Here is a 20,305-nt window from a genome sequence, read left to right on the forward strand (position 1 = left end):
AAAATCACCAGCAAAAAGCCACATGGCCTCCAAATGTGACCTTCTTAAAGATCTCATAATATTTTTTTCTTTAGTTGCTTTGGGTTGAAATAAATGGACCCTATGATGATCTGAGACAAAACCCTAGAATTTGGGTTGAAAGGGGATACTATTTTTATAATGATGTTGGCTCCCAGGCCACTGACCAAAACTGCAACGCTTGTTGCTAGCGATTTGTGAATTAAAATGGAGACCCTACCAGAAGGGTGGCCACCCTTGGAAGATAGCTCAGCAGGAGCAAAAAATTCAAGATCATCCAGCCACACTGCTGGACCCAACTGCCAGGTTTTGGTAAAGCACATTATTTCCTTCTTACTGATAGCCTGAAGTGCATCATCATCATCTGCGGGCAATGTCCTTAAACCCCCGAATGTTCCTTGAGCAGAAATGCAATGTTGGTAAATGAGTGGTCAGTTGATTCTGGGAGCCCCCAGCTCGTTGGAAGTCAGAGGATATTCAGAACAGATTACTTAATCATCCGACATTCCCTCTTATTTCTAGAGGAATCATTTATAACCCTTAGGTGCTTGCCCCCTAGCCTTCTGTCTTCTGTACCTTTTTTACTGTGAAGGATAGGCTTCTTGTGAGGGGAGGGTAGAACAAGTTTTGACCAGAATCCTGAGGTATTTAGGGGGTTACAGCTTCCTAAGTGAAATGCCCCATTGTGACAATATAATTGCGCCTCTATTTTTCTTTCTGGATGGCAAAATTGAACTTTAGTTGACTCTCTTGGGTTATCATGTGTTCCAGGAATGAAGTCTATATACTCAATCTCTTTCTATTCAGTCCTTTGCATTCTAGGAAGTGTAGTTTTAAAATATTCCCATGATTAAGAATGTGTTCTCGATCACCGGAGACACATTCTGGGGGGAGAATTAGTGTAACGCCCTCCGGCGCTTTATTCTCTAGGGAGCTAATATCACTTGAGACGTTAGGCGAGTTCCACCCCCCAGTAATTTCCGTAACCCATTTATCTCACCAGGGTAGAGTCTTCCCTCCTCCAAATGAAGTTACTGAGTCCCCTTTTCCAATTCCCCCCGGTGCACCATCCTCCCAACATTCATCTGCACAGAGGGAAGGGGATAGTCTTAAATTGTCATGCCTTGTTTCAGTCCAATTTTCGATAGCATGGAGAGCTGTGGGCCCCGCGTTTGGGACTTCTTTCCATGACTTTTAAGGCTTTGTTTGGCATTCTTAGCTTCTTGTTCTGTGTCCAACAGAATGCAACATACTGGAGACCCTCACCGGACAGATAACATTTCTTCCCGGCTTGTCTGTGGTAGAGTCTGACACTCTTTAGATAATGTTAAAGCTTTTCTCCCTGTCGTACTGGATCTTGTTGACATTCTTTAGTAGATCTTAATAACTCTGATGTCATTTGGATTCATCTTTTGGGAACCTCAGTTCCTCTCTGATGTGTCCCCCACCTCCATCAAAGGGGATTTCGCCATTACTTCTCGGGGGACCTACTATGCCCATTACCGGTGGCTATCTGTCCCATAGGTTCTTCCAAATCTTTATTTGGACCCTGGAAGAGGCTAACATCTTTTCTACCTTGTTAGCTTTGACTCCCATCATTCAAGGAAGATCTAGGTTTTTTAGTTTGAGATTGTAAAAGAATGGATAAAATTTCTGAGCCGCTGTGGTGCACCCTTTAAAATTTTATTAAGTTTCCGTAGGTGCTTTTTGTTTTTCCTTGACAAGATTGCAGGGTCCCTCTCTGTACCCCCAGGGCATTTAATGACAAGGGGGTCTGTGTCCTGGCGACTAGTATCACTTTCTCAAGTAAATGAAATTTGAACTGGGGGAAGATTCTTCACTATATGCCCTTCTGAATTACTATGAGACCCCAGAGAGTTAGATGGTTCGATTGAAGATGCTGATGGGTGGGGGGTGGGGGGGGTGGGGGTTAAGCTTAGCTAATACCTTACATCTGTGCACCAATCCAGTCATAACAGCCAGAAGAGCAGCAATTGTATCTAATCAATGAGGGCAATAACAAGGCACCATAGATTTCTCCATAGTCTGTTGAACTCTAGTGATTAAGTCATTAAGTTTATCAATCAGGGTGTCAATGTCCTTAACATGCAGTATGTCTGCGTCTATTATTGATGCCTGATCAAGTGTCGTAAGGGTGCTGTCCATAGAATCCCAGAACAGGGGGCCTTTATTGATCTGGACCTTTTCGAGACCTTGCACATGGTCAGTGAAGAATGTTTTGGAGTTGGCCAAACACTCCAGCGAATTTGATAATGCAGGACTACTTGCATGATGACCGTTGGAAGCAATACTTTTGCGAGGCTCGTCTTAACCCTATGGGTTAGTTGATGGAAAGACTGCACTGTAGTTTTGCCTCTGACTGTTGTCAAAATCCATAACACTTAGAATCTCCTTGTCATCAAAATAGTGATCCTCTGGGACTCCCTGGTAGCTATCAGAGTCAGAATGAAATATCGCTTTTCGAGGGGTTACTACCTTCTTATTTTCTTTAGGGCCCGTATGCAATGGTGGTCTGCCATCAAGAGTGGGCAACCAAGTGTTACAACCCATAGGCAGTGGGAAAGAAATCACCTCTTCAGTAACAATGGCTTCCGTACTTAAGGCTTGCCTAGAACATCTTCCCTTTAAAGCTGGACGTAAAGAGGAGTTATTAAAGTTTTCAGCTACCACCACCAAAATTTCAGGAGATAACACCCATGGCAGCTTGTCCATTTGCCTTTCCCACCTTGCCTCCTCCAGACTTGTTTCCTGGCTTGTGTCCCCATGCACCTGGCCATCACCCTCGGTTTCTAGTGGGCCCCCCTTTTCCTGGGGGCCTCCATTATGGTGATTGGCCTTTGACCTGCACATTCAGTGATATTATTCCAGCAGTTCTCGATGTGGGACTCTTGAGCCTGTAGTTAATCCTCTGTCAGTTCCCCCTAGCCGCCCCCCAGGGGCACTGCTTCCTGCATGTTGGTGTCCAATTGACTGACTTTGGGCAACGAAGAGGATTGTTTAATTGATTAGGTTGAACAGTGAGATCCTCCTCACAAGGCGGATGTCCCTTTTTCAATATGTGGTACTTCTTTATCCCCTCATTACCAGCGGCATTCTTCATGGATGGTCGTATTAGCACAGTTTGATTTACCAGCTTATCATGTTTGTAAGGGGTAGCTTCCTCTTAGATTTCTTCGTGGCCCTAGAGGCACATGCTTGTAGGAGCAGCGAGCTTCTTGTGGGCATTCTAAAGTTACTAGCTGGTTTACTGCTTGTTATTACTTGGTTCTCTCCCCCCTCTTCTCCACTTTGTTAGCTCCACTGGCTTTTGGCGTTCATCATCTGTTGGATGGCCCGGGGCACAGGGCGCAATTGCACCCGGGCAAGAGGCCAAAACCACACACTAAGCAGCCAGGCAGTCACCCGGCCCAACTTGGAGAGGGGCTCCTCTGCAAAGTGGCAGTGGTGGGATCTTCAGAAAAGCCCCAGGAAGGACCTGGGGTTAAACAGCTTCTGCAGCAAGAGTGCTGTGAGGGGGGCTCACCGGGAGCACCCACAAGCCGCACCCAGACCTAGCTGGGCTGCTTCTGTGGAGACCCGGGGCTCGCCCTCAACAGTAGCTGACTACAGCTGCTGCGCTCGGTTTGCTTACCTTGAGGGGCCGCAGGAACTCAGAGCTCTCGCTGCCGGGCACTCCATAACTGGCACCACCAGGTGAGAGCGCGGCGCCTACCGCGCTGGTTCATAGCCCTGAAATGCAGGCATTTGATGAAGGTTTATCGAGCTATCAGTGTTTGATGGTTTCTACTGAGCTTCACTTCAGAATGGCATAAAAGGCTGCTAACATATTTAATTCAAGAAATATGCAAAACTCAGTGAAAATAGCTCTTTTTTTGGCACATCCACCTGCTGACTGCATGTCTTGCTTTTATCCAGACCTTAACATTGGAAATTGCCAAATCAGTATGAGCTTTCTGCTATTGCAAAGCAGCACAAGAAGTTCCCCTGTCTTCAGGTGAAGAGGTCCCTGCTGGTAGGCAGCTCTCCTCAAACGACTAAAAGAACAATATCTTGGGAAAGGTCTCTTACGGCCCCTATGGTGAACAAAGGTACAATGGGATTTTTAGCAAGAGAAAGAATCAAGAACTGTAATCTAACCTGCTCTCTTAAAGTAGTACCTTTCAGCCCCCCACCTCTACCCACGCTAAAGCGACTTTTTCTCATCAATGTCTTGATGTCTTCTTCCCTTTCCGTCACTGTCTTGGGGGAAAGAAAGCTTCTCTACAAATTGTGAGAGGACACTGCAGCACTTTTCTCATTATCAAAGCCTTCACCTCCAAGGTCTCCATCTTCAACTAGCACAACTTCTCAGCCGACTTTTTATTATCTTCTGTTATTTAACCTTGTTTTGTTGAAGGGTGTATCGTTGACAAATAAATCTGCACTGTCTTCTCCAAAGAAGCCACCATAATCGACAGACATTTCATCACTGTGACGAAAGAAAGAGACACCTTTCGCAAACACAGGTGGCTGTCGACCGTACAGTACTGACATGGCAAGTAAGGTACTCTGCCTTCGAAGTGCAAGACCCAGTTGTGTCCCAAAGACTGGTGGATTCTCACTGAAGTATTGGAAAGTTAATGAAAGTTTTTTTCCACCTGCCTTTTCCCTAACCACCTCTAGGTTGGAATACTGAAATTCATCTCCACCTGTGATAATGATCGAGCGTTCTAAGCAGATATCTTTGAAACTGATATTGAAAATGGTGATTTACATGGACAAACTCCATGAACGTTGTAATGAGGACATGCAAAGAAGATTAGCAGAAGAACTAGGTGGGGCTAAGGAAGGTCCAATATATATGCTCCCTAGAATGTCTGCTCCTGGTGCTGTGAAATTCTTCCAAAATCAAAAGACAGAGCCACCCCATCTGTCAATGTATAATATAACATGACGTTTTTTCCCATTTACCTAGATGAAAAAACTTAAAATATATTTGATTATCAGCCATATTTAAGGCCACATGATCTCGAAGGCAGGTTTTTAATTCAGATATAGGGCCTGATTTAGATTTCGGCAGATGGGTTACTCCGTCACAATATCCACCGGATATGATGGAATTTACACTCCGGGGCACAGGCTATCCATCACCTTCGTGACGGAGTAACCCATCCGCCGAAATATAAATCAGGACCCATAATCTGTTCCTACCTCCTTCTTTCATAGTAGGGTGGAGAACACGTACAGAGGGCTTGGGTCAATCCTTTTTAGAAATCACCTTCGGTCACATGAAATGTTATCAGCGAGGGCCCGAAGAACGTCATCCAATCCAGTGCTTGTCTGCTTTTAAATAGCGCATACTAAAATGCTTAACCGTGAAGATGCCAAACGCAGTAGCTATTCTCTTATGATATAATGTGGGAGTATAGTTTAGTGCACCACAAAATAACCACTAAATTGCTGATTTCAGAATCAATTCTGCACAGCAATGAGCTTGTCTGACAAAAAAATAAATGTCAGATTACTGTTGCTCCGGTCCATCCCCTTCACACGATTGGTGACAGATTACAGGACATATGGTCGATGTTGGAGATACTCCAGAATCACAATTGTTTTTGGTGCTGATAGTATTTATTAGAAGAGCAGGTCATGGTTGTTTCGGTGGCAAAACAGGTGCTTAGAGCATCACCCAGATTTGACAAATTAATGCATGAATTCTACTTCAGCCAGATTATTAGAGTCAGAAACTCAGCTAGGTGATCTGAATAACAATTTGACAAACAGGAGGAGACCACCTGACACTTAGCATTGTACCTCAGCCTGGACTTAGCAGAGGGTCAGGAGCAGAAGCCAAAGCAACAATATGTGGATAACTGCGGTCAGTGCTTAATTTGAGCCTGTGATTGCTGGTGGGGCCTGCAGGGACTCATTTTGGGGGAATGGGACTTCTTTTTCATCATCGCACTTTGATCCAGAACAAGAGAAAGAATGGCAGTAAAGAGAGAACGAAGGAGAAGAAAGAGAAATGAGAAAGCAGGAATGGAAATATAATAAATATGAACCTGCAAGAGTGTGACACAGAAGCAGGAAGTGGAGGGGGAGGAAGAAAGAGGCATGATTTGAATGAAGACTATGCGGCCCTGGTATTTGCCAGCCCTGGCATCCTGTGGTGCTGGAGGCTGGCTTCTGAAGAAAACTTTGGGTCCAGGTACCTATTTATTTGTTAGGATTTAGTGCTCATTCCGGTCTCTGTAAAATCACTTAATAGTTGTGAGAAAGCACCCTTCTCTGAGGCCTATGTCACCACCTATGTGGGCCGCTGCAGCCTGAGACCTGGACAAGCACAGTTGAGAACACAGACTCTAGTATCCACATTTAACACTTATAGTGCAGAAGACAAGAATTTAGTGCAGTGAAGATGTTGCTGAGAGAAACATTCTTGCATTAATACATCCCAGCCACCGCAGTCATGTGAATCAGGACTTGCCATATGTAAGTCTGAAAACACCGAAAGTCTAAGAATGTATATTTAGCAGGGTTAATTTAGACATCTAGATGTATGCTCATGAAGACATGCACGTGAGCTTGCACACCCGAAGGCGTATTTGCACCTGCATTTAAGTGTGCATGAGATTTGGAGTTTAAGTGTGCAATAACAGGTAAGTATGCGTCTAGGTGTTAATCTAAGCGTGGAAGGAGTATGTGTCAGCAAGGGATGCCTTTTGTAATTTGTGCGTTTTGTCTGGTGTTAATCTGAGTTTCACTAGAGCCACAGAGGTGCAGGTTTAGCCACATGAGAATGTTTGTATTTCCATGATTATGTGTAAATCATTATGTTCACAGCTGGACGTGCTGCATATGTTTGGATATTTCCGTGTTGCATCTGAATTTGATCATCTCTGTTTTCTTGTCTCCATTTTTTGTAACCTTTTTGATACTTCCACATTTTTTTACCTCCATCACTCCCTCTCACTTTCCACTTTCAACCCTTCTTTCTGCCAACCCCTAATTCTTTTCCTGTTTCCTTTTTTTTCTTCTCTTCCTCTCTTTTTTCTCACTCTTGTCCCTGTCTCTCCTGCTCCCCTTCTTACTATTCGTACTACTTTTTCCTCACTCCCTTCTTTGATTCTGCCCCCCTCTTTCGTGTTCTGTCCCTCCCTGCACCCTGCTTCCCATACATCTTTCTTATTTCTGTCTTTTTTAACATTATCTTCTTTTCGCCCTCCTTTAACACTTCTATTGTTTCTATTGTCTTCCCTCGTCCCCTCTCTCTTCCTCCCCCTAATTTTTCTCCGGATATACTTCTCTCCCTTTTCTCCCTTATGCCTTCCGTTTGTTTTCCTTTTTCACCTTATCTTTTCTGCTTTTCATTTTCCATGCTTTTTTAATTGTTATGCATTATTTCTCCTGTCATATTACTTTTTTCGCATCAAACCCCTCTCCTCTTTTCCTCACTTTTTTCCTCTTGCCGAGCCTTCCCTTTCGCTCTATACCGCTTCTTATTTCCTTTTCTCCACTTGCCACCAAGGGGTGTGTTGGAAACTCCCCGAGGCTGGTCTGTTTCCCTCTTCTCAGGTGCAGACTGGCAGGACCTGGCTGGCTGTGACTTTGTCCTGGATTTAGTCGCAGAGACAGAAGAGCACCTGAACCGCTCTAACTCATCCTCCAATTACCCCCTCATGAACGAGTCAAGGATGGGCAGCTCTCCTTCACCCCCTCTGAACATGTGAGTCTCTAGGGCAGGGTGGTTGTAGGTCACCTTATGTTTTGTTTTTGCTCCAAGATATGGTGATTTAGGTTCCACATCACATCTCACTTTGGTATGTTGTATCCTTAGGATGGATCGGCACATCCCACCACCACCCTTCATGCAGGCACCTGTTCTGCCGCCACCACCCTTCCCAGCCCCCGGTTTCAACCCCAACCGAGCGAAAGGTGAGCCATTTCTCATTCTGTTATTGGTAGGGTAGTAAGGGCATTCGGAAATCAGGAACAGACCCAAGGATCCACTCCCACAGCGAAGTTAACTGGCATATGATCAGTTACAGTGCAGCATTCTCCAGTGCAGATTTCTGTGCATCTTTCAATCAGAAGGCACTGGAACAGAGCATGACAACTGATCAAAACCATCTTTGTGACATATAGCAGCTTACATCTAGGAAAAGTCCTGTTAGAATGGCACAGGAGCATACAGATCTCTTCTCCAGTTTGATGGCATCATGAACAGCCAGGAATACATAGTTAATGTTGTATGAGATGTTTTTCAAGCTGTCCATGTTTACTTGAAGCATATGAACTCACACATCGTGCCATTACAAACTTAAACTGATCAAGGTCATTGCGACAACATTTTCATGACTATTCTGAAACCTGCAGGCTTTGAGTCTTGGTAACGCTAACACAGTCTTTCTACAACACCACTAATAAGTACTTTATCTGCCCTCATGGATGTCCCGTTTCCACGGTGCTCCAAGTAGTTATGTAATTTTGTTGTCCATTGTTGGACCTGGCCGTTTTTGCAGGGTCACCCCCACACTTTTAGCCTCCTTCCTCCTATTTTGTCTGACCTGTTTTGTTGGCATTAGGACTCTGGGCACTTTACCACTGCTAACCAGTGCTAAAGTGCATATGCTCTCCGTCTAAGTTGTATTGGTAATTGGTTTATCCAGGATTGGCCTATTTGATTTACTAGTAAGGCCCTAGTAAAGTGCCCCAGATATGCCCATGGCCTGTAAAACAAATGCTACTAGTGGGCCTGCAGCACTGACTGTTCCACCCACATGAATAGCCCTGTAAACATGTCTCAGACTTCCAATGCAGTGTCTGTGTGTGAAGTTTTAAACTGCCATGTCAATCAGGCAAGTGCACCCACTTGCCAGACCCAAACCTTCCCTTTTACTACATGTAATTCACCCTTAAGATAGGCCCAAGGCAGCCCCATGGGCAGGGTGCAGTGTATTTAAAAGGTAGAACATGTACTGGTGTGTTTTAAATGTCCTGGTAATGAAATACTGCAAAATTCGTTTTTCACTTCTGCAAGGCCTATCCCTCCCATAGGTTTACATGGGGATTGACTTTAAATATCTTTTAAACATGGTTTCCCATTGGGAGCAGATAGAGATATGGGGTTTGGGGTATCTGATCTCACAATTTAAAAATACATATTTTGCTTACGTTGGTTTTCAGGTGGTAAGTTTGAAAATGGCACTTTTAGAAAGTGGGCATTTTCTTGCTTAACCATTCTATGCCTCTGCCTGGCTGCTAAATAGACATCTGGGTCAGACTGACAGTTGGGCTGTTTGTGCATTCACTCTAGACAGTAACACAAAGGGAGCTGAGGTGTGTAGTGTTTCCTGCATATGCAGATGAATCTTCCTGGGCTGGAGTGGAGGGAGGAGCTGACATTTGCACCTGATTAGGGCTGTGCCTGACCTCACACAATACAGTCTCCATCCCCCTAGAGCATATCCGGGGCAGGACAAGGAAGAGACAGGGTCTTGTGCACTACAAAGACTTTTCTTTGAAGTTGACTTACTTCAAAGGAAGAAATGAGTATAGATATTGGACTGCTGACCCCACAATTTTATAACACTTATGGATCAAGAGGAGCTTCTGCCAAAGAGAAGAGCTGAAGAGCTGTGAGGAGGAGTACTGCCCCTTTGCAGTGTGTGCTTTGCTGGGTTGGTCTGCAGTTGTCGCTTATGCCCTAGAGAGGACAAAGACTGGACTTCGCTGTGTATCCTGCTTGTGAAGTTTCTCCAGTGGCTTGGACTGAGCTTGCCTCCTGTTAAGAAGTCCCAAGGACATCAAAGACTTCATCTGCCAGCACCTGGGGGTCTCTTGCTTAGATCCCCTGTTTTGCCAAGTGGTGCCACTCCAGTCCCTGGGCATGTCTAAAGATAACACCAATAACTGCACCAACTTTGGTGAAAAACTACAGCCACGTTGAAGTTGCGGTACTGCATTTGCCAGGATGCAGTGGGGTGGACTGTGCTGGGATGAGAGGCAGTGTGCTCCCTCCCCCCTTGAGTTTAAAAGGCTCCCTTGAGCCAATGAGATGACAAGCTCACTTGGGATGCACATGTGTGCCTGTGGTGTGGTGCTGTGACCTGTGAAGACTTGGGCAGCATACCAGCTACTCCAGGTGACTTTTCTCTGCTCTCTACTGATGAAGGGCTAAACCCAGAAACCTGTGTCTAGAGATAACATCACTACCTGCACCAACTTTGGAGAAAAACTACAACAGCTTTGAAGGAAGCGTACTGCATTTACCAGGATACAATGGGGTGGACTATGCTGGGATAAGAGGCAGTGTGCTCCCTCCCCCCTTATGTTTAAAAGGCTCCCTTAAGCCAGTGCGCTAACAAGCTCACCTAGGATGCGCCTGTGGAGAGGTATATAATTTCTTGTAAGAGATTATTTTGCTAGAAGTGTAAATATCAGACTGTTGCCCAAGTCTTCAATATTGAAGACTTGGGCAACATACCAGCAACCTCAGATGACCGTTCTCTGTCCTCTGCTACTTCTGCTCTCTACTGATGAAGGGCTAAACCCAGAAACATGTGTCTAGACATAACAGCACTACCTGCACTTACTTTGGTGAAAAACTACATCAACTTTGAAGTAAGCATACTGCATTTGCCAAGATGCAATGGGGTGGACTGTGCTGGGATGAGAGGCAGTGTGCTTCCTCCCCCTTAAGTTTGCAGGCATGTACGGCACCTAAGGTGCACTTATAAGTTGCATTGGTAGACATGCAGAAATCTCATTGTGACATAGCCAAACATTATAAAGGATCACTGAGGTTCTTAAGGTCTTCTGCCTCCAACAAATTACTCTCAGGTGATTACTACTACTACAATCTTCTTCAAAGTCATCCTCACCCACAGTGACGCTAGTAGGTGATACAGGACTCAGTAGCCCCACCAGTCTGACTGTTCTATAAGCTAAAGTATACAAAAAAAGTAATGGATGTATTGTTTGAATTAATCTTAGCCACTGCTAATCACTTGGGGACACATCCCAATTCATTGTTATTTTGCACTCCATGTCACTTCAGTTTGGACCCTGCTATACGCAAATCAGTCTTGACCCTCCTGCAAATGGAATGGTCCAGCCCCTGCTGCCAAACCAGGTTTGCCCTGAACTGGAACACAAGCAGCCCATAACTGGTTTCACCCTAGGTATGGCCTTATCAGCCGGGTACAGCTTGGTTCCGGCTACACAGTGTGCACATGACTCCTCCAGGGCATACCCACCCCACGTAGAGCGACACACTTATGTATACAAAAAAGTGATGGATGTAATGCTTGAATTAATCTCAGCCACCGGTAAGTACTCAGGCTGCATCCAAATCCATTGTTATTTTGCAAACCATGTCACCTCATTTTGGACCCTGCTATTAGCAAATCAGTCGATGAAAAGAACATAGCCAGTGCTGCACATATATTCACACAGACTCATTCCCTCTGTGTTGCCCTGGTGACTGGAGAAACATGATGCTTCTGGTCTCTCTGATGCTTAGGCAGACACACCATCTCCCATAGTGCCCTTCCACTTAGCAAGTAATTTAGCATGCACTGACCATAGTAACTTTAATTGCAATTACATTTATATAGTGCTTACTGCCTCTGATGAGGCATTGAAGCATTTTATGCCAGGCAGCACAATACTTTGGATCCCAAGGTTAGTGGTTATTCCAGTATTATTGGTCATTGTTTGCAATAGGGATTAGCCTTCTACACTGACATTAACCATTCCATACTTTCACTCTAGTTTTTTTGTGGTACATTGAACTAACAGGAGTTAGGAGAGATGATTAGTGGAGCAGAACAGGTATGTGAGTTATCAGAGATGAATGGGAGTTAAAAGAAGTGCTACAGGTCATTAGGTTAGTTTGCAGGGGCATGGCTTTCAGGGAATGAGAGATTGTGATGGTTGAAATGAGTGGGAAAATTGCAAAAATACATTAAATATAAAAGTGCACATGTGTGTGCTTAGAGGCGATGGTGCTCAAAGAGGGGAGGCATAGGAAAAGTGGAAGGAAGAAGAGAGCCTATTGAAAGAAAAAAGGAAACATGACAATCCATAGTTTTGAGTAATTGTAGGCTTCATGGTGGATTTTATGAATATAACAGATATGTTTTGAGATAGCATGCCATTTGAACATGTAACACTGTGAAATAATTATTATTTGCATGTTCCCATGCTCCCGTATTAGTATTTTTCTCTTACCAGACAGAAAATTAAGCAGTGTGGTGAAATGCTGTCATTTTGGGTATTTTGCGCAACATGAAATGTGGGCGATTATGCAAGATTACAGCCGTGTAACAAACATTTTGCACTGACCTATAAATTACATATTTTGCATACTTGCCTTTGAGATACACAACTCCTTATTCAAGAAAATTGATAAGACCTTCAAATCATTTATAAGGGAGACCTCTAAACTCAGATTAAAAATTAACAAATTATACACCCAGACCACAAGTAACTAATTACTTTCCCAGCTGATATACTATAGCCCCTAAATTGATGATCCACCTAAGTGGACCGCTATAGAATGGAAAATACTGAAATGTGAATGAAATCTTGACGCTCTATACAAATACTTGTCTCAAACACATTAATTCATAATCCAATTGTAATATGCGTGCTCCAGACCTGGAGAGCTGCACACAGATTACTCTTTGTGGATCCATGGCTTAATTGTCTGGCTCAATGTGGAACAACAATAGTGTTAAAATAAGTAGCTCACTTATTAACTGGAATGTTTAGAAACCAGCAGGTATAGGCACTATGGAGCACCTAGTACCATATAATGACATGAGGTCGTTCACAGAGTTAGTATAGGAAAAGTACTTATAAGCATTGCAAAAATGGAAATACAGTCAACGATGTCACTGCCTATATAACCAATATGGCAAACATTAAATTGATGTTACAAAATCACCCATTCTAATTTACCCTAAGAAGATTGGGGCATACAGTGGTGCAATGTCTGGTACCTATAGTATTTTGATTGACTCCAAATATTCTAATCCTACATTAGATGGATCAAACACCTTACGATAGGAGAGATTGAATCATGAGTGTACCTCAGAATTATGGGGAGGCATACTGGCCACTGATGAAAAACATCTATGAGAATCAAGCTCAAATTTTCCTTCTTTAAAATCCTTATTAACTGGCACTGATCATCAATTACATTACATAGAGCAGGATTACTACCCCACTCAGAGTGCTTGAGGTGCAAGCATGATTCAGATTCAACACGCATACTATGGGAATGCCCGAAAGTGCAACCCTTCTGGACAGATGTATAGGTTTCAAGCTGAATGTAACAGTAATCCCATTAATCCTCTTGGCCAGTCTAAACTACTGGTCAGTTGTGTAGTACCCACAAACAACAGACACAGTTGGCTAGCATTAGCAGTAAGAAAGACATGCATATTCTGACACTGGAGGAAACCAACAACATTTACACACGAAGAATGAGTCTCAGAACTGGTCAAAGTGGTGGATTGTGAGAGTTCCAAACAAGTTAAACGATCACATGTTCAGTATGTGCAGACATAGGAACCATTTTGAATTCCTGATGCCCACAGGCTAACTGTTCACAACCCCTTACAACAAAGTGCTAAGAAGCTGGCTCACATCACAAAAAGTCTACTGGACAACTAATTGTTCCTTTAATAAGTACAACAAAAGCAATTTAATGGTATACAACCACAGTGGTTCAAGTGAGGTAAATCCTGCAGTGATCAAACATTGTGTGGGACTGTGAAGGGTAATGTACGCTGATAGAATTGGAATTCTTGATTCACTTGTAACTTGATTGGAATCTTGGAATTATTTATTTGATTTACAGATGTACACCTATGGGAAGTTTACTATGACTGTGTTGGTGTGAAGCAGATTCAAAATTCTATATCATAGACAATCTGTGTTATGATACAGATATCCATGAATACAATCGAATGCACAACTTTTGCCACTGCAGAAATGCCAATTAAAAAGTGAGTGCTAAAGCAGACTTGGTAACATAGTCCGTAATTTCTTCTTCTACAGTGTAGTCCCTACTGTTTGTTCTTAGCCACTACATCTTCAGCTGTGTTTGTGGAATTGAAAACTTTTGAGGGCTTTGGTGATTCTGAAGGATCTATCTGATAGAGACTTCTAGTTGCAGATTCCTTACCTTAGAATTTTCCCCCAGGTGTCAGACTGGATCCGGAGATTTTCTCTTCGAGCAATATCCTTACGCGTCGGTAGGTGGCGGCGGTCATCTCAGTGGTTGTCGTTGGTGTCCTAGTCGCTGTGATGACATCGGGAGTAGTACATAGACGCTTCCTCAGCGCAGTGATGTCAGTTCATTTCTTTCCGCGCCACGAGCTCATCCGGAAAGAGCTACCCTGTTCTTTTTTTGAACGATTTCAACTGTTTTGTTGAGTTTTTTGTTGAGTTTTTGGTGTGTTGAGATGTCCCCAAACATCACTTTTAAGCTGTACGAGGACTGTCCGCATTGGGTCTGTTTGTGGTGCTTGGAGCGAGACCACTACCCAAAGTCGTGCTCCAACTGCCGGGCCACGCACCCGAAGGCGATGAAGGAGTGGTCTCTCAAGCTCGTGGTGGCCCAGCACTTGACTCCGCGTAGGGTCCCGTCTTGCTCAAGGGGAAGGTCTCGAGAACGCTCGCAGAGCTACCACTAACCTTCTTCCTCCAAGTCTTTGGGCACAGGTAAGAAGAAGTCGAAGCGGTACCGTCACCACTCGACTTTAACCCGTCACTCGACTGATGCAACACGGGAGGAGCGTTGACGCTCGGGGCCTCTGTCTTCGGAGCCTGCTTCTGGGTCCGCTTTGTGCTTCCCCAACTTTCCAGGAGCCGGAGTGGCCCTGCCCAATTAAAGGAGTTTTATGAGCCCATGCGCCTAATTTTTGGGCAGGCCGACCCTATATGGCACCTTCAGGCCCAAGGGATTCGGTCGGGTGGCCTTTGGGTTCTGCACCGGCAGGGGAGCAATACATAAGAAAACCCAAGCAGCAGTTCTTACTCACTGTAGTCACCGTTTCACCAATATCATTTGCAAAATGAATGCAACACAGTGATATTGTGTCAAAAATGTCCTCAACAAAAACATATGGAATTTTCATAGTGTGTGTGTTTGGCATTACATGTAATGTATTTGAATTAATTTAAATAAACGAAATGCATTTAGGCAAAATATTCTGAAACATGTTTAGAGCTTCCAAAAGATTTTAGAACAACGGCCGACATTTTAGTACGAAAGGCTTTCGAAAGCAACTTAGCTTTAATGAACATGAAACTTGGGACTTTTTAAAGTAACTAGAGCATCGTATGGTGGTGCGTTGTTATTCGCAGGCAGTACATTTTCCATTGAAACGGTCACTGAATTTACACAGACATAGAGTTTTATAGATATTGTACACAAATGATAATGTGCGGAAATCGTGTTTCAGTGAATATTTATTATTTGTACATCAACAAGTAAAGTGTCTTGATTTGTTCTTTTCCTACTAAAATCTTTCACACTTCAGAATTATAACAAAGTCTGTTTCATTTTGCTTTCAGAACTGCTGAATGGGTACAGTTTACAGATATTTGCATTTTGTTGTGTTAGGAAAAAATGACATTTTCCAGCTTTCCTTTCAAACTTCATGTACAACAGCGTGATTGCCACATAAATCACTTTATTTTTCTGTCTCTGACTGTAAAGTGGGAGAAGTTCATAAACACCAGTGTGTTAAAAAATAAGTAGAAGCAGACATAGCTTAACATTTGAGCTCTGTCTTTGAAGCACAGCAATATGACACGATCAATACAGAACATTAAGGTACCTTAATTTATTGCATGAACTTTGGCGACCCACCAAAAATTGAGTCGTGTCCCACAGTTAAGGAAACCCTGGTCTAGAGATACCCAGCATTGGCTACACCAACAATGGGTAATGCAAAAAAACTTCCACTAAAGTGAGTGTTATAGTGCACTACATTTACCACAATACATCACGGCGAATTTTATGCTGGTATGCCAGAGAGTGTGCAAATTCCCCAATTTGTGATTGGCTCCTTTAGAATTATTGGGATGGCAAACTCATTGGGATGCACTTGTGCTCTGGGAGTGGTGCAGAAACCTGAAAAGGCTTTGAGCAGCATTGCCAGCACTCCCAGATTTAAGGTTTTACTCTCTACTGAAAAAGGACAAATATTCTGAAATGCGTCTATAGATACCCAGTGCTGGCTGCACCAACAATGGTGCATATTTAAGACTTTCAACTAAAGTGAGTGTTATTATGTGTTACATTTACCACAGTTGTGCTCTGATATGACAGGCAGTATGCTCGCCCCCCAACCCCTTTTGTTGTGGTAGGAGATACTGAATCATCCTCCAAAGTTCCATTAGGCCCAGCTCCACCTTTTCAGGCTCCCCAGGTAAGAAATGTGAAAATGCTCTTCTTCCATGCTCTCCCTTCTTGATATTCTGTTCTGGCATGTGCAGCTTTTAGGGTGCTGAGATTGTGTCCGAACCGCCTTCTGCAGGACTCACTCTGCTCTCCAGGTCAGTGACTCTCCCTGTCGCTGAGTCAAAATCTTTCTGCACCCAGTCCAACTTGATGCCTACTTAATCCACTTTGTTCCACACCGTGGTTTTCATATCTGCCATTTCTGCCACCAGAGCATCATATTGACTAGAGGGTCTTGATCCTTAAAGAGGTGCAGGCAAGTTCCCCTGTGCAGCCATTTTGTCTGCAGGTGGCTTTCCTAGTTGATAGTTTCCATAGCTGTAAAATCTTGTGTTTTCTTCTGTTTCTTATCTGCATTGCCCGTACCTCTGGTGGCATTCTTCCCCTGTCAGTTGTTTGGATTTGGTTAAATGTAACACCAGAGGGCTGTGCTCAAAATTTGAAGTACTTGTAGGAAAGAGCCAAAGCTCAGCAGCATCACAGACTCTTAGCCAGGCAGCATCATGTGACCTCCCTTTGAACAACAATGTTTGTATACAAAAAAACGTCACCAGCTTTAAAAAGATTCTGTTGATGTTTCATAAATTCAGTTTCCAGTAGAATTCAGCGATCTTCCACATACCAACGTGTTGTAATCAAAGATGGATGCTCGTAGATTATAAAAGAAGTAGGTTTATTAACTTAGTTGAAGGTTACAGATAAAGCCCCACCAGGAGCAGCATCCTGCAGCTCAGCCCTTCTCACTCCAACTGTCCACTCATCCAAGCACAAACACTGTCAACATTCGAACCATACTATGACCTCACTCACTGGCTGAGTAGCAGGGAACATTAAGGTAGTAGGGAGAATGCATAAGATAGAAAGAGGCCACAACACATCTCCCCCCTTAACAAAACAATGAAATATTCAACAGAACGGAAAACGGCAAAACACCCTTCATCAACCTTCCTCCAAAACTGAGTACCACCCATCGAAATAAACAGTACAGGTTAACAAACACTCACTCTGCATAACTTCAATACTCCAATGGGATGTAAGAAGGTAAAAAACAGTTAATCAATACGTTCCACAAATTTACAATACAAGTAACACAAAACTTCCCTGCTCACCCAACAGAGAACACTAACTACCTGTTCCCCTCCACATCATGCACACTATAACAGGACCAACCTGTTGCCTTCCACAACTCAACACTCAACAGGACTAGAGTTTATTTCACCTCTACTGCATTGGGGTGTAACCACCTACCCCATCACCATTCACTTAAAGAGAACCAGGGTCTCACCTACCCTCCACTGCATTGGGGTGTAAACATGTACCCCTATCACCATTCACTTAAACAGAACCAGGGTTTCACCTACCCTCTACTGCACTGGGGTGTAATCACATACTCCCATCACCCTATACTCGAACAGGACCAGGGTTTCACCTACCCTCTACTGCATTGAGATGTAACTACCTACCCCCTTAACATTGGCCCTAAAACACTGCCCCACATCCTTAACCCCATAGGAAGGATTGACAAATATCACTGGGGTGTACTGCCATTGACATTGGGCTTAACACACTGCCCCCACATCCTTAATCCTATAGGAAGGATTGACAAATATCACTGGGGTGTACCCCCCCCTTGACATTGGGCTTAACACACTGCCCCCACATCCTTAACCCCATAGGAAGGATTGACACGCATCACTGGGGTGTACCTCCCTTAACATTGGGCTTAACACACTGCCCCCACATCCTTAACCCCTTAGGAAGGATGGTCAAAAACACAATCCCAAATATGGATCAAAATACTAATATCACAACATAAGAATGTCACTCTGCACGTGACTCTAGCATCCAACCTCAAATTATACATCTCTAAAATCAAGCATGGCTTTAAAACTTCAGGCCAATATGCACAAGCAAAATATGGTAAGAAAAATTTCATGCTAAAATAGCATTAGGGTGCACCTCCCATGCGTAACATACATGCCACGACTCAGCAACTTTAAAACATGTCAGTAACGGCATAACATTTCTCAATTCAATACAGCAATAAAAATGTATTTCAGCAGCAGCAAACAATGTCAGCATAAAAATAACATTACTCAATTCAACCCAATGCATCTTTAAAATAGAGGGTAGCAGTATTGAAAAATACACTCAAGCAATGTATGGTATTGAGTAAAATGCACATGACCGTAAACCTAAAGTTAAATTATTCCAGGAATATATTCAAATACTCCACGCCGGTGAGCGACTTCATACCCGAATACATTGCCACTGTACAGTTTATCCCATTTAAATGAACGCACAGTTCTTTATCCTCATACGAAAAATTGGCACACATGTTCTTCACTGCACATGAGCTGTTCCCATGTGCCAGGTCAGCGCTGTAGTCTTCCTCTCAGAAAGCTTCCTGGAAACAGATCAGGTACCCAATGATCTCTCTCTTGTAGAATAGGAGATGGGGAAACTCAGCAACCCAGTCAACAGGTAGACTGTAACTGTTACTCACAATGTGTGCCCTAAGGACAGTGCTTCAAGGGGCTGCTGCGCAGGTTCACTGATCACTCTTCAGATAGTGTTTAAATGCTGACACCAGTTGTTCCTCCATCTGACTTTCTACTAGGTTACCAAATGTTTAGTGCCATACATTTTTAACTCTGTACACAGGCAGTTCAGCAGACAATTTCCTCAATATGCCCAGTCCATACAAGCAGGTACAACAGGTCTGGCTCCATGCACAGCTGAGCAGCCCACCTTCTCAATCTTCAGGCCACTGCACTCCCTGTTTGCTGCATACCTAGTAGACTAAACAGCTTGCCTTGAAGTTAAACAGGTCACTCGCCCTCTAACTTCTGTTGAGTACAGGCTGTCTGGTAGAAAAGACACTGGTGGGGCTTCCTGGGCATTCTTCTTCACTTCAGTCTCTTTTGTTTTCCATTTTTCTCTTAGGTTTTCAATCTCTCTTCTCTTGGTTTTCCTCTGTAATCTAGTTCCTCCTTAGATTTTCTGTAGATTCAGTTTCTTTCTTTTTTTCACGCGTTGGTTCATCCCATCCTCGTCGCCAGTGTTGTAATCAAAGATGGATGCTCGTAGATTATAAAAGAAGTAGGTTTATTAACTTAGTTGAAGGTTACAGATAAAGCCCCACCAGGAGCAGCATCCTGCAGCTCAGCCCTTCTCACTCCAACTGTCCACTCATCCAAGCACAAACACTGTCAACATTCCAACCATCCTATGACCTCACTCACTGGCTGAGTAGCAGGGAACATTAAGGTAGTAGGGAGAATGCATAAGATAGAAAGAGGCCACAACACAACGTCTGACCTCGGGTAACCTTTTAGCACTCATGTGCTCATCCCCATCTATGCCTCCTTGCATATCTACTGCTGCAGCAGCTTGTGAGATTATGTTTTCAATTTGCGATCATCTCCCAATATATTCTTAAAGGTGACTTGGCTGGTGGAGAAGCGGCTGTAAAAAGTACTTATTTTAGATAGGTGTCACATGAGGAATACTGTATATATTGGTGGAGAGACCCATCAGATAGTGGAATGCTTCTTAATGTGCGTCTGTCTGTTTTTTTAATCCTAGTTCAAAACAATGCTGAGTCCTCTGGGCTTGACAGCTATGTTGACCACCTCTTCAACCCAGTGACAACATCCCCTACGGTGAGTTTAATATCTGTCTGTAATTCTGCTCATCCAACACAACTCTTTAATACAAGGTGGTCCTAATCATGCAGCACATTTTCTCAGTGCACCTGATTCAATATGTGTATTTAATCAATAAGCCTTTTTAAAGTGGTGA

At 43.6% G+C, this 20,305-nt stretch overlaps 1 protein-coding gene across 1 annotated transcript in view; it reads left to right on the forward strand.

Moving 5' to 3' along the window:
- Window positions 1–20,305, forward strand: part of LOC138246014 (unconventional myosin-XVB-like) — a 794,810-nt gene that overhangs the window by 245,955 nt on the left and 528,550 nt on the right. The window contains exons 9-11 of the mRNA XM_069200161.1: window positions 7,547–7,744; window positions 7,856–7,953; window positions 20,090–20,166. Coding sequence (XP_069056262.1) covers window positions 7,547–7,744; window positions 7,856–7,953; window positions 20,090–20,166 — 373 coding nt within the window. The remainder of the gene's footprint in view (window positions 1–7,546; window positions 7,745–7,855; window positions 7,954–20,089; window positions 20,167–20,305) is intronic.

The sequence above is a fragment of the Pleurodeles waltl genome, chromosome 7 (assembly GCF_031143425.1).
Source record: "Pleurodeles waltl isolate 20211129_DDA chromosome 7, aPleWal1.hap1.20221129, whole genome shotgun sequence".
In the NCBI taxonomy this organism is placed as follows: domain Eukaryota; kingdom Metazoa; phylum Chordata; class Amphibia; order Caudata; family Salamandridae; genus Pleurodeles; species Pleurodeles waltl.